This window comes from Crinia signifera, chromosome 1, assembly GCF_055691185.1.
Source record: "Crinia signifera chromosome 1, ASM5569118v1, whole genome shotgun sequence".
NCBI lineage: Eukaryota > Metazoa > Chordata > Amphibia > Anura > Myobatrachidae > Crinia > Crinia signifera.
Window position 1 is genome coordinate 95,895,314 of NC_139217.1, and position 13,493 is coordinate 95,908,806.

Here is a 13,493-nt window from a genome sequence, read left to right on the forward strand (position 1 = left end):
TTAATCTTTGAAACGATTAAAAATTAAGATGAATAGAAAAATAAAGAGCTTACCCGTTTCGCTGTCAGACTTGTTCTCATGCTCTGTGTCGGTCAGAGTCAGGGCTGAGTTTGAACGACTTGAGAGACAGGAATTGCGCCCGGATTTCACCCCCCTGCCCCAAAGTCTCATTGCATGCTCTGGAGACATCACCCTTTCATTTTCAGGCTCAGCGTCTGAACCTGCACTAATAGAGTAGCCTCTATGTGGAAGCCCCATGTCTGCACAAAATGCCAGTCCCCGGCGAGATGCTGGTTCACAGATACCTAGCTGTCTCAAGGTAAAGTTCTGACCTGGTTGGGGGAAGGAGAGAGAAGACACAACAAAAAAATATGTTAGACTTTCCCAAAATCTGTAATGTAAACACTCTTAAATGTACAAGTTTCTCAGGTATCAAACGTGGTATTTTGAAAAAGATTCAAGTGTTACGGTTAAATAGATTCTTTTGTTACAAACACTTTTCAAGTTGTGGGTTTCATTCTTCCTGATGTCAAACACTTAAAGAATTTAAGAATGCCTCTCAGGTGTCAGGAGAAAACACAACAGCAAACACCCAAGGAATGGTTAAAGAAACACAGTGAAAAGGAATTAAAATGACAGACATCCACTTTACACAAGTGCAGAGGGAGAAAGGAAAAGGCTTAAATGATTTGTCAGGATGACAGTACCACTTGTTGGAACATGAATGAGCATTTAGAAATAATAACAAAATAATGATAATACAAAAAATAAAAAAAGAGAATGTCAATATTGTTAAAGGTGCAATAAAGATATCTTGATTGTGGATTATTATTGCCTGCAGCAGGTTGTTTTCTATTGGTTGATTGTAATCATTGTGTAATCCAATCACAACATACATTACTAATGATTTATTATGAGTAGTGTCCAGGGGAAAAAGGGGGTGAGGATTGGGACCTTGGAGGATATGATCTGGGTACCATAGGTAGATGGAAAGGAAGGTTTAATGTTCTTCAACAAGTGGCAACATTGGTGCAGCAAATTTAGCAGGTAAAATGTATGTACAGTGACTATGAGTGTGACTGTGAATAAGTCTGCAGTACAAATAAAAATATTTAGGGTTTCATGTATTCATTGGGGGTGCACTTATTTAATATGGGGACATAGTCATGTACAATGGAGGTATTTATTTAATGTGGTTATGCATTCACGTAATGTGGAAGTGTCAGTGGAGAATAGTATCGATATCACAGTACTTGGAATGCCAGCAATCAGAAGATTGACAGGTGCATCTCAATGGTCTGAATCCTGACACATTTTAGGTATGTATGCTAATCCTACTTCCTTACCCCACTAACCCTAACCCTCCCCCATTCCCACCACCTAACACTAACCCTCTCCCTTTACAGCCCAGCCTAACCCTAACTGTACCCCCTTAGTGCCTAACTCTACTCCTTCCTTCTTAGTGTTTAACTCTAACCCCCCCCATTTCAGCCTAACCCCTCATGCTGCAGTCGAACCCTCCCTCTAGTGCCTAAACCATATCTTAACTATGGAGACCACCTGCCCCCCAAAGAGTGTCACCTTGTGGCTTTGTGGGGATGGGGCATGACCAAGTAATATTACCCCCAATTAAAATTAAGCACCTTACACACATTAAGCCGCACAGTAGTAGCGCCTCTTATACACATTATGCCACATAGTAATAGTGTCCCTTAAATATTACACAACACAGTAGTAGTGCCCCTTAGATGTTAAATTGCACAGTTGTAGACCTTCAATGATCCAGACAACAAAATATACAAATACAGTTGGAAAAGAGTCATAGTCTACTACATGTAATAAAAATCTTCAGATGTGATAACAAGGCTAAACTAGGGAACGCAATGCGGTCCAGAGCTTGTTATATGCATCAATAATGCTGTCCGATAGTTACAGCACTTCCACACACAATACAATGTATAAAGGTGATCTTCAATTACAGCATGAAGATGGCAAATGAGAACAGTCATTTGGATCGGACAGGTCTTTAGCTATTTTCAAGTTATCAATGATCATGATTCAGTACATACAATGAACAACTATCATTCAAATCAGTAATTTCATTGGATAAAGTATACAATTATTGTCCTCTTAAATGAGTTAAGCAAACATTTGCAAATCCTGATTACAAGCAACTTCCAGAAAGTCTATTAACTTGCTACGTGGTACTGTAGATTGTTAATGTCTGCTTGTTTACTTTTTACAATCTGATGGACAATGTGATTTGTTCTATCATCTATCGGAAAGGTGGGGCCATAATGAGAAATTTGGACTTATCAAGCCTGCTCCATTGATGTGTGTTAAATACCATTTTAAATCAGCACCGATGGGTGGGCGAGGGTTGGAAGTAAATTAAAGAGCCTGTGTAACAGCGAGTATGTCCAATTATATTTACTCCAGGGAGTGATAATACAAACCTATCATCAAGGCACTGCTGACATCACAAAATAAAGCATTATCTGGGATGGAGTCTAAAAAGTGCCATTGGCCTTGTGGCTATATAAAGGCTCAAGGCCAGAGGCACTTAAGAGACCTTTATAAAATTGAGAGAAATCTGTTATTCCTAAAAAATGTTGTATGTAGCAGTATACCTTATTTTGATGTAAGTACCAGCCGCAGTGCACGCCTACCTTTGCAAAATCATAAACAATTAATTGTAACATCATCATAATAATAATAATAGTACATTTAACATTAACAAACCTCCCAACATTTGAACTTCTGACATCAGGACACTCGCACGGGCAGAGTCAAATGGAGTGTGGCCTCACAGGTATGCCGCGCATGCAAGCCACGTTCCCGGCTTTTTCTCACTATGGGGGCATGGCCAGCACTGTGTGAGCTGCTGTCCCTGTCCCCAGCCCTTTGTCTCTGAATAGACACAGTCCCCGCTGCTCTGCTCAGCAGAGTAGCGGAAAAAGGGAAGACTCCCAACTGCCCCATCACGTGGTGCTGCCGGCCCGGGCAGGACACAGGACCATCCCACAAAAAACGGGACAGTCCCGCGAAAATCAGAACGGTTGGGAAGTATGCCTTGATAATAAGCTTGAGCAATAACTGCAAATAAAAATATAATGCAACACATTCACCGATGTAATATTTCATTTGGATTCCACTTTAATTAGTGCACTCAGATAAACATACCATCGCAAACATACTTAAATATCTGTATTGCCTTAGTGCGCAGCATAATCCGCTAAACCAATCTACCAGGGCTTTACATATAAAATATACATGGAGGAAATAAATAGAAAAATCTGTTGATATAACAGATATTCATCTTATTCATTATTTTAATCAACAACATAATGCTTTCAACCATTATCTTTTTTTTTTTGTCAAAGAAGTCTGCATGCTAATACCTTTTGGGGTGGGGAGGTACAGCAATACATCAGCCGACGAAAGGAATCAGTCTTTGCCAGCGTTTTGTCATATGGTGCTTCTTAATGGAAACTACACATGCATATGTTTGTTTAAAATGATCACGCAACACAGACTGTTCTGTCCTCTCTGTACTCAACAATTTAACTGTGCTCAATAGACCACAGACTGGATTTTCTAAATCTGCTCTCAAAAACTCCTTAACTAATTCACACTCACATCTTCCAGCCTGCACAATGGTCTGCAGTGTGTCCACAGAGGGCATCTGATTACCTTACAAAAATATCAATATCTCTATCAATATGGAAAGTGATACACAGGCTAAGGCTCACGAGTGACAGCTTTCCTGCCCATGCAGTATTTCAGAGCTCCTATTATTATCCACTGACGTTTATCACTTCTTGTCTTGTCAATTTTAACCAGTGTCGTTTTGTAAAATGACAGGTATGTGACGCTAGTCAAGTCTCCTATTCTGTCAACTGCTGCAAAAAAAATTCTACCCTTCACGTGTTTCCATGTCTTTATGTAGTCTGTGAATAAAAGTATACTTTTTCTGTTGTGGATGCCTGTTCTTCATAGGGGTATTGATGACTACATCACAAGTAGGCATGGCATTGATTTTCCTCCACTGTGCACCTACAGTACAGCATACTTTCCAACGGTCATTAATCCCATAAGTGGTTCTCCCTGAGCATCTGGATAGCACCGCTCTGAATAGATGCTGTGCAGAGGCGTAACCCTGGGAGGCAATGAATTTACCTACTGCCGGGCTGCTGCTCACAAGGGGGCACCTCTCCTCCCCTGCGGGTTTGAATCAGTTAATTGAAAGCTGTTGATATCGCTTCTGTGGCTAACTCCTCCTCTTAACAGGACAATAGACGCCACACTCTTTTGTATTGTACACAATATTTTAGAAAGTGTCACACCCTGTATTAGAAACCATGCCCTATTCCACTAGAAGCAGACACCTTCCTGATTGAGTCAGAATATGCATACTTAGGGCAGCATTCAATGCTAGGGGACGAGCTGTGACAGCGAGCAGGGTCAGTATTAAACGCTGTTTCACCCTCACTCCGTTTTTGAAGCGCAGGGGAAATGGTGTATGCGGCCACTGAAACAATGAGACTTGCGGCTAAATGCAGCCTGCTCCCTGCATTAGCCGCGAGCCTCACTGTTTGGGGGAATCCTCGCTGTCCTCTGACAGCAAGGATTCCCCTGGAACTTTGAATAGCGTGGGGGTTAAATGGCGGGGATCACTTGTTTTCGACAATCCCCGCTGTTTAATACCCTCGCCGGCCACATTGAATACACCACTTACAGTGTAGGATTAAACAGCTCTATCAGTACAGTGTGTGCCTCCAGTGATACAGGATACAGGTTCTAATCCTGGGTATGCATATATATATGTGTGTGTGTGTGGGGGGGTCGGGGGGAAGCAATATATATCTTGCCTCTGGGCAACTGGTACGAATTTACGCCAATAAAGCAGTGATCATAGACCCCCCCCACTGTAACCCGTGGGCAAGAGGTACATATTATAGAGTCTGTATATTGGTGCCATTCCCAGGCGCTAATATGATATAATTAGACAATAAAAGAGAGTGCAGGAAAGCAGCCATGTTAAGTATCATCTATTATTGATTTAATATACTTCTGACTGATCAGAAAAGCTTTTGTGCCAAGATACCAACTTGCTAAATCTCTTTATCCGTCATAATAAACCAGTGTAGGCCAATGTTTGGGCTGATTCAGAGACCAGAGGATTGCTGCTGGCTTTTATCTGCTGAAATAAAACTTATAAGATGTATGTAATTATTACAGTGGGTCATTGTATCATCTCCAGACAAATGTACAGAATTCCAGCATCTCCATTTGTCATTAGCAGCCAGAGATAGAAGCAAAATGCCCTTTGAACACTAGCTGCTTTAAGCTGCCGGTTAATTACTTTAGTGCCTTGCTATCCTCAGCGGCTGCATTGCGATCTACCATTGTAAATGGATAACACTGATGAGACAACAAATTTTTTTTTAAGTCTATGATTAACACAGAATCAAACAGAATGTATCAACAGGTTTCTTGGAACCGAGAGCATTCATCTGTTGCAATTGTTTGTGTTTCGCCATTAGTGCTGGTATCTCAATTTATCAAATGTTCACTCTGTGGACTTTACGCCTCTGAATACATTTGCTCATTCCAATGTGCTGGAAGGTGTGTGCCGCTTTCTCTATGGTATCATCTAGAATTTACAAGATGCACAGTGAGCTCTGTTTGACCATAACATCAAATCAACAAAACGTTAGTTAAAATCCCCGAAGTTCCTGTAGCACTAAAGAGACAATGGAGCAGATGTATTAAGCCTGGTAAAGTGATAAAGTGGTGATAAAGTGGAAGGTGATAATATGCACCAGTCAATCAACGGTATCCGGTCAACGGATCTACGATGACTAGATAGACCATGTTATGGTCGACCACGCTCAGTAGAGCCCGTCTAGTTAGATGCCTAAAGGTAGTCGACCACGTCTTGATTGACAGTAACAGAAGGGTTAGAGGGACGGAAGCATGGTTGACGGTCACATGGTCAAGTTTTTCCCCACGGGGACCCCTGTGATGTTCGGCACCAAAAAAAATGGGAAAAACTCATGTCAACCATGTGACTGTCAATCACCCGCCGTTCACTATAACAGGGCCGAAACTAGGGTTTCCGGCGCCCGGGCCAAGGCAGTCATTTGGTGCCCCCCCCCCTCCCCTGACCGGGGGGGAACAAATGATTGCCTTGGCCCTGGTGCCGGAGACCCCCCCTCCCCGCTGACAACTTACATAACTCCTGTGTGCAGCCAGCGGGGGTCCGGGGACAGGCAGCGGGGTTCCGGGGACTGGTGTAGCCGCTGTAGTGGCAGCTTGACTCCGTCCGTCTCTCCTACTAGCGTGGCGGCGGGAAGCGCTGGTGATGACTTTGACAATCAGCGTCTGGCAAGTCTTTTCAAAGTCATCACCAGCGCTTCCCGCCGCCGCGCTAGTAGGAGAGAGTAGAGACGGACAGAGTCAAGCTGCCACTACAGCGGCTACCCGGAACCCCGCTGCATTGTCACCGGACCTCCGCTGGCTGTCCCCGGACCTGACAGCGCCCCCTCCAGCGCGCGGTGCACGTTACCCCCCAGCCCCCCCTAGTTACGGCCCTGACTATAATGCTAGCAGCTAACTTCGGTTACTGTCGATATAGACGCGGTCGACTACCTTTAGCCATCTATCTAGACAGGTTCGACTAAGGGTGATGGACAATAACATGGTCAATCTAGACAGCTTTAATCCACTATACCATAACCCAATCAACTCCATTTTTCAAACACAGCTGATTTGCTGGTGCATTATCACCTTCCACTTTATCTCTTTACCAGGGTTAATACATTTGTCCCACAGTGCTTGATCATTTTAATTTATGAAATCAGCAACCAGACATGCTTATTCTTGTACTCACTTCCAATGTATACTAAAATCTCAGTTTTTCTTGTGTTTAAATTTAAAAAAGCTAGTTGATGACCACAGAAATAAAAAAAAAACAGGTCAACAATGAGATGCAAAGTCGACTGTACATGGTGAAAGAACCGATAGTGCCATTGGTGAAAATGGTCCCAGACATAAACAAAACAAGGGGCCCTCTAGCAAATCACACTTCTCGGGTGTGACCCTCCATTACCTTCATCTAGCAGTGTTAACAGCTGTGGCCCTAACTGTGGATTTAAAGAGGATATTGAATTCCTAATTATCGTGTGGCAAGAGCAATAAATAATAATGGCATTATGCATCATTTTATTATTTGGATTTCAAATGAACAGCGTAATATACATATATCACTATGCTTATTGTTATTGCAATTTTTATTATTAAGGTGCATAAAAGACCAGCCTGAGACGACAGCTGTGTGGATTTTATTATTGTTGAACAAGTTTCTGCTAATTGCAATTATGGCACAATTAAGTGGTGTACTTACAACACCCTGCCCAAGAGATAGTGTGCTTGTAATGATTGTATAAATAAGCCAGACATATACAGGCAGTACTTGCCCACTCTGTAGCCTGTATATTTGCAGGGTTTACTGCTTCCATCTATCTCTGTGTGACGTAATGAAGTCACATATATGCGGGACTGGTTCGGTGTGCAATATTGTGTTGATACGGTGTGCTCATACTTGTTTTAATAATAATAATTTTATTTATATAGCGCTCTTTCTCCAATAGGATTCAAGGCGCTTAACAGATAGAATCAATATAATATAGTACAAAAACAATGAAATACAAAAAAAAAAAAAAAAACTTTTCATAAAATACAGAGAGCATGGAGATACTAAGGGGACATTATGGAAATTCTTGCGTAAACAGGAAAGTCTTGAGTTTCTTTTTGAAGGATTCTAGAGTAGGGGCCTCTCGAACTGTGCGGGGAAATGAGTTCCATAGAGTTGGAGCCACATGACTAAAAACTCGACCCCCAGATGAATTACGGGAGATTCTAGGTACTGCTAAAAGTCCTTCATCTACAGATCGCAGTGATCAAGTGGGACAATATGGAATCAGAAGCTGCTTCATGTACCTTGGGCCCTGGTCATGTAGGGCTTTGAAACTCAGTGATTCGCCATCCTACAGGCAACCAGTGAAGGGAATAGAGAACAGGCGTTATGTGGCTAGACCGGGGCTGGTTGGTTAACAGCCTGGCAGCTGTGTTTTGTACCAGCTGTAAGCGGTGCAATTCTTTTGCTGGGAGACCAAGGTAGAGGGCATTGCAGTAGTCCAATTGAGATTACACAAATGTATGTATGACTTTTGGCAGATCTTCAGAGGGAATTAAGTGCTTGATTCTGGCAATGTTCCTCAGATGGAAGAATGAGGATTTGAATGTGGCTAAAATCTGATGTTTAAGTGTCAGGCCAATATCCAGGACAAAACCCAGATTCCGCACATGATCAGTGTTTTGTAATTCTGTACCCCCAAGTGTCAGTCCAGTTGGTTGGCTATGCTGCAGCCTTGTCCTTTGATGTTGAGGTCCTATTATAAGGACCTCTGTTTTATCAGGATTCAATCTCGGCCAACTGGCACTCATCCATTCCTGGAGCTCAGCTAGACAGCCATTTAGGGTTGTTATTGGGTTCTCAGTACCTGGAGCAAAGGACAAATATAGTTGTGTATCATCTGCATAAGAGTGGTAGACCAGGCCATGTCACCTGATTATTTCACCCAGTGGTAGCATGTATACTGCAAAAAGCATAGGGGATAGTATAGAACCTTGTGGGACACCACATGGCAATGGCAATGATGGTGATGAGTATACTAAGTGAGAAATTATTTGAACCAGTTTAGGACTGTGCCATCCAGTCCACAGAGATTTTTCAGGTGTTCAATCAGCAGCCCATGGTCCACGGTATCAAATGCTGCAGAGAGATCCAGAAGGATTAAGATTGAACAGTCATCTCTGTCTCTTGCCATCAGAAGATCATTTAACACACACACACCAGGGCTGTTTCAGTGCTATGTCTAATCCTAAATCCTGATATATAAATATAAATATCATGGGTTGTCAGGCAGGTTTTCAGTTGATTTGCAACCACTTTCTCAATAACCTTTCCTAGAAAAGGAAGGTTTGATACCAGTCTGTAGTTGGCCATGCAGTCGGGATCTAAATTAGTTTTTTTAAGAAGAGGTCTAAAAATTGCTTCCTTTAGGGGTTCAAGAAAAATGCCTGTCTGCAAAGAGCATTGGACAATATTTGCAAAAACGGGGTCAATTATATCCATACACCCTATTAGAAGCTTTGTTGAGGCTGGGTCCAGATCACAGGTAGTTAGACGCAAAGTACGAGCAATTTCAGCAATGTCCTTTAGATCCATTGGGTCAAAGTTGGTCCATAAAGATAGGTGGGGTACAGTAGCAGGCTTGGTAGTTTGGCACGCCTTTGATGGCACTGTGGGGATTCCAGTCAGAATGGCGGATATTTTATCTGCAAAGAAGTTTGCAAACTCGTTGCATCTTGCCTGGGAGAGTGTTTTATCAGGCTGCAGACATGCTGGCTTGCAATGCATCTCCACTGTGCGAACAGTTAAGCTGGCCTATTGTTTGCTGCCATGATCTCATCTTATAGGAACTCTGATTTGTTACGGGTAATTGTTGATTGAAATTCTTCATTATGCTTTATTAGTTTTAACTTGTCCTCCTGCAGGTTAGTCTTCCTCCATCATCTTTCCAGTCTATGGCCAGTATTCAATGAGAAAAATTTGCCTTGTTTTATGGCGAGTTTGTGCTGTTTTCGCGTTGGAAGGAGCATTTTGCTCTCCAAAAGTGAACCACCCTATTCAATGTGATATTTTCGCCGTCTTTTTAAGTGATTTTCGCCGTGTCTCTCCGTGTAGCAATTCTCCATCTTTTCATGGAGAACTGGAATGTGAACTTTTAAACTAAAAGGTTTTTTTTTTTAATTTTGGTGTAAAAAAATCAGGATTTTTTTTCTGTGAAGGGGCATGTTATTTTTATTCATGTGCTTATAGCACATGAATATATATTTAATTTAAAAAAAATATATTTTTTAAATTTCTTTTTTTACACAGAGCAGCCAGCAGGGGGCCGGAGCTCTCGAGCCGCTCGTTAGATATTCATATATTCACTGCATCCGATCATTACATATGCACGATCGGGTGCAGTGAATACTGGGTCCCCCGCTGGCTATAGGGGGGGGGGCAGCTTGTGCTGCCTGGGTCCCGGGGAGCCCACCTCCCCTCCACATATGTTCTGGGGCAGCCAGGGAGACTTTAATCTCCCTGGCTGCCACCGTCCCCCGGCTCCCTGCCAGCTCCCTGCCACGGACGCTCGTCCGCTGCAGGGGTTAAGACTCGCCGCGAGTGGCGGCGAGTCTTAACCACATTGAATAGTGGGAGCAGGAGTGGCAGCGAGCCCTCCGGAACAGGGCGAGTGCATGGCGAGAGAAGAAATCTCTCGCCATGCACAGAGAATTTTTCACATTGAATACTGCCCTATGCCCCCTTTTCTTGAACTCATTAACAGTGTTGTTGAACCAGGGAGCTTGATGATGTGGTTTATGCACCGGGGCGATGATATCAGTTGCTGCAATGCACTCTATTTGCGTGTTCTCAGAAAAAAACTACACCTGCTGCTGGTACAAAATCCCGCATCCGGGCTGTTATCTAACCACACCTGTTCTCCTTTCCATGCACTGGCAGATGGTAGGATGGCCAATCTGTTTTAGTACTGACTATTTGGCTATTAAAGCACTGCATACTAGATACTTTGAGCAGCTTTGTATTACCTATACTCCCTTACACTTAACTTGGACCCACAGATGAAGGACTGCTAACAGAACCCCTATTCTTAATTTTGATAAGAGTTTTTAGCATTGCAGCTTGTTTTCAGCTCACTGCTACTATAATCTTCAAAATAGGATTCAGGACATTTATGTTTACTTGAGAATTAAAGAATGCGCCTTTTTTTATACAGCCCAATTAACTATTTTTTAGTATTTCGTTAATCTTTTATATTTTATTTTATACTAGTATAATGGTTTCGGTACCTCAGTTTGTACCCCCACTCTGGTCTACCCTCTTATCTGGCCAGCCGCATCCCCTCTCTGCTGTTAACCACTCTAAAGTGGTTCCATCCTGCCCCCCTTCCCCAACTGTCATACGTAACCCACCAACAGCCAGTCCTTCTGTATGCTTTCATGTGAGGAGAAACAACAGGCCTACTGCAATTGTATTATTATAAAGATTGTGGGTTTTTCATTTTCAAATTAAAAAGTGTTTTGTTTCCTATTTAGATCCTATTCAGGTGTTATATAATTAAAATGATAATAATAGTAATAATAGTAGTAGTAATAATAATAATAATAATAATAATTATTATTATTATTATTATTTGTATTTCATGGTTAGTGCAACACTGAATACTGTACAGAGATCAGCAAGGAAGCCTGAACACTAATATACAGCAGAAAGCATCACTCATAAATGACAGAGGTTGGCCTGCCAAATATCTTTTTAAACAATTAATGCAGGAGATACAATTTTAGGGTCTGCCAAAACTCATAGAGCAAATGGACCTTTCAGACCTTACATTATTCATTGAATATAATAATAATTACAACTGTGGGGATTTTTTTATAAAAATTTTAATATTTACAGCAAAAACTGTAATTTTCCATACTAAATGTACAATACTAATACAAGTACAAGAGTCATTCTTATTTTTATTACACATACTGTACACTTACATCTAAAAATCCGTAACTGGCTGTAGTGAGTAATGGGACAAGTAATTAAAGTGCAGGGAGGGCGTGTTGATGTACATGAGCACTATGTAGCGTTAGATGCAAGTGAGAAAATACATTTTCAGTATTTTTACAGTATTTCCTAAAGTATGGATTTTCAGAAGTGGAGATGTTGTCCTTACCAACCAATCAGATTCTACTAATCATTTATCTAACACCTTCTAGAAGATAAAAACTAGAATCTGATTGGTTGCTATGGGCAACATCTCCACTTCTGAATGGCCGAATGGCCTCCTGACATTTGTGATTCCAGCGGTCAGTAGACTGTTAAATGCCCGATAGTCAGGATCCCGACTTACAGGGGCTATTCTCCCTCGTGAGGGTCCAGAGGGAGAATAGAACCTGTGGTGAGCGCAGCGAGCCGTTGAGCCCTCAAGGGGCTTCGTAGCTCTCGTCCCACTGTCGGAGTCCCGGCAGTCGAGATTCCAACGTTGGTCTAGTGACCATCAGAATCCCTACTGTCGGCAGCTCATACCTCAACCTGTAGGCTAGTGCACACTATTGATGATGACTAGAAGCAATCCAGGCACACAGTGGGGGCATTTTTGAGGAGCAATATATGCTCAAATTGATAGATTGCAGTTGCCTACTGCTTTTTTTGGCAGTGGAACACCTAACAACCCCTCAGAAATCAGAATGAACATCCCTAATGCAGGAGAACAGAAAGTCACTATTTGAATTGACTGTCCCGCCAAAAACTATTGGGAGGTATGGATTTATCAATGGAAAACATGAGATACGTAGATGCTTCAATGCATAAGCAACTCTGAACCTACATGTATCGTGGGGGTGCGCTGCACAGGACCCATTCTGTACATGTACAGTGAGTGTCCGGGTCAGGGAATACTTTTTTCCGTTGAAGGCCAATGGTTTCACAGATGAGCCAATGCTAAGTTTTACACTTGGATCTACAGTACAATGCCAGCAGGAACACTTTTTCCCCTCAGACACCTCCCGCATTGGCCTAATTCTACATTGCTGTTGTGACCGAAGAAGCAAGTTATTGTGGCTTGGCCACACAACGTGTCTCATGCAGTCTGTGGAATACAAATGTGGATGTAGAATATCGGGAATGGATCATCGTTTGAATTACTATATACAGTATATCTAATGAATGTTGATATGTCACTTGTGCATTAACTATACACTGAAAAGCATACAATCACACATTTATTGCAGTGAACATAAAATATCTACTACTAATAATAATAATACAGTTCTTGTACAGCTATGGTGATAAGCATTAAGCTCCTGCACATTACAATATTTGGAAGTAAAGGCCCATTTTGCTTTATTCCAGAAGTGACGTATTTCTGTGTAATCTGTTCCCATGTTGCTTCTTGCACGTCATGGTTTTTACACATGAATATACAGAAGCGTCAATACAGCACTTAGCACTGAAGTTAACAGATATAACAGAACGGTAGAATTGGTTGATCTGAAGGAAAATGTGCACTCAGTAAGTGAAAGCTCATTTGTATTTCAGATAAAGAAAGGACGGCGCCCATGACTACAAATCATTATGAAATGTAATATTTCTACCCATCAACTAAACTCATTTCCTAATGTAGACACCATTGGAGTTGTTGTGTCTAGTAGATTCCGCCTCTAATAGACTCATTTCTACATTGTATGCTTGCGTTGATGAACGCTCCTCATCTGCTAGATTACATGAAGCCAAGAGGGAGCGTGAGACAGATGGAACCCAAGCAATGGACTGCCACCAGAGGGAACCCTGTGCTCCATCTGTG

At 42.0% G+C, this 13,493-nt stretch overlaps 1 protein-coding gene across 16 annotated transcripts in view; it reads right to left on the reverse strand.

Moving 5' to 3' along the window:
- The window catches only part of TENM3 (teneurin transmembrane protein 3), a 2,716,013-nt gene that overhangs the window by 585,553 nt on the left and 2,116,967 nt on the right, over positions 1–13,493 (reverse strand). For all 16 annotated transcript variants that reach the window (XM_083170719.1, XM_083170736.1, XM_083170731.1 and 13 more), the window contains one exon: positions 54–332. In XM_083170719.1, the coding sequence (XP_083026845.1) occupies positions 54–332 (279 nt within the window). The remainder of the gene's footprint in view (positions 1–53; positions 333–13,493) is intronic.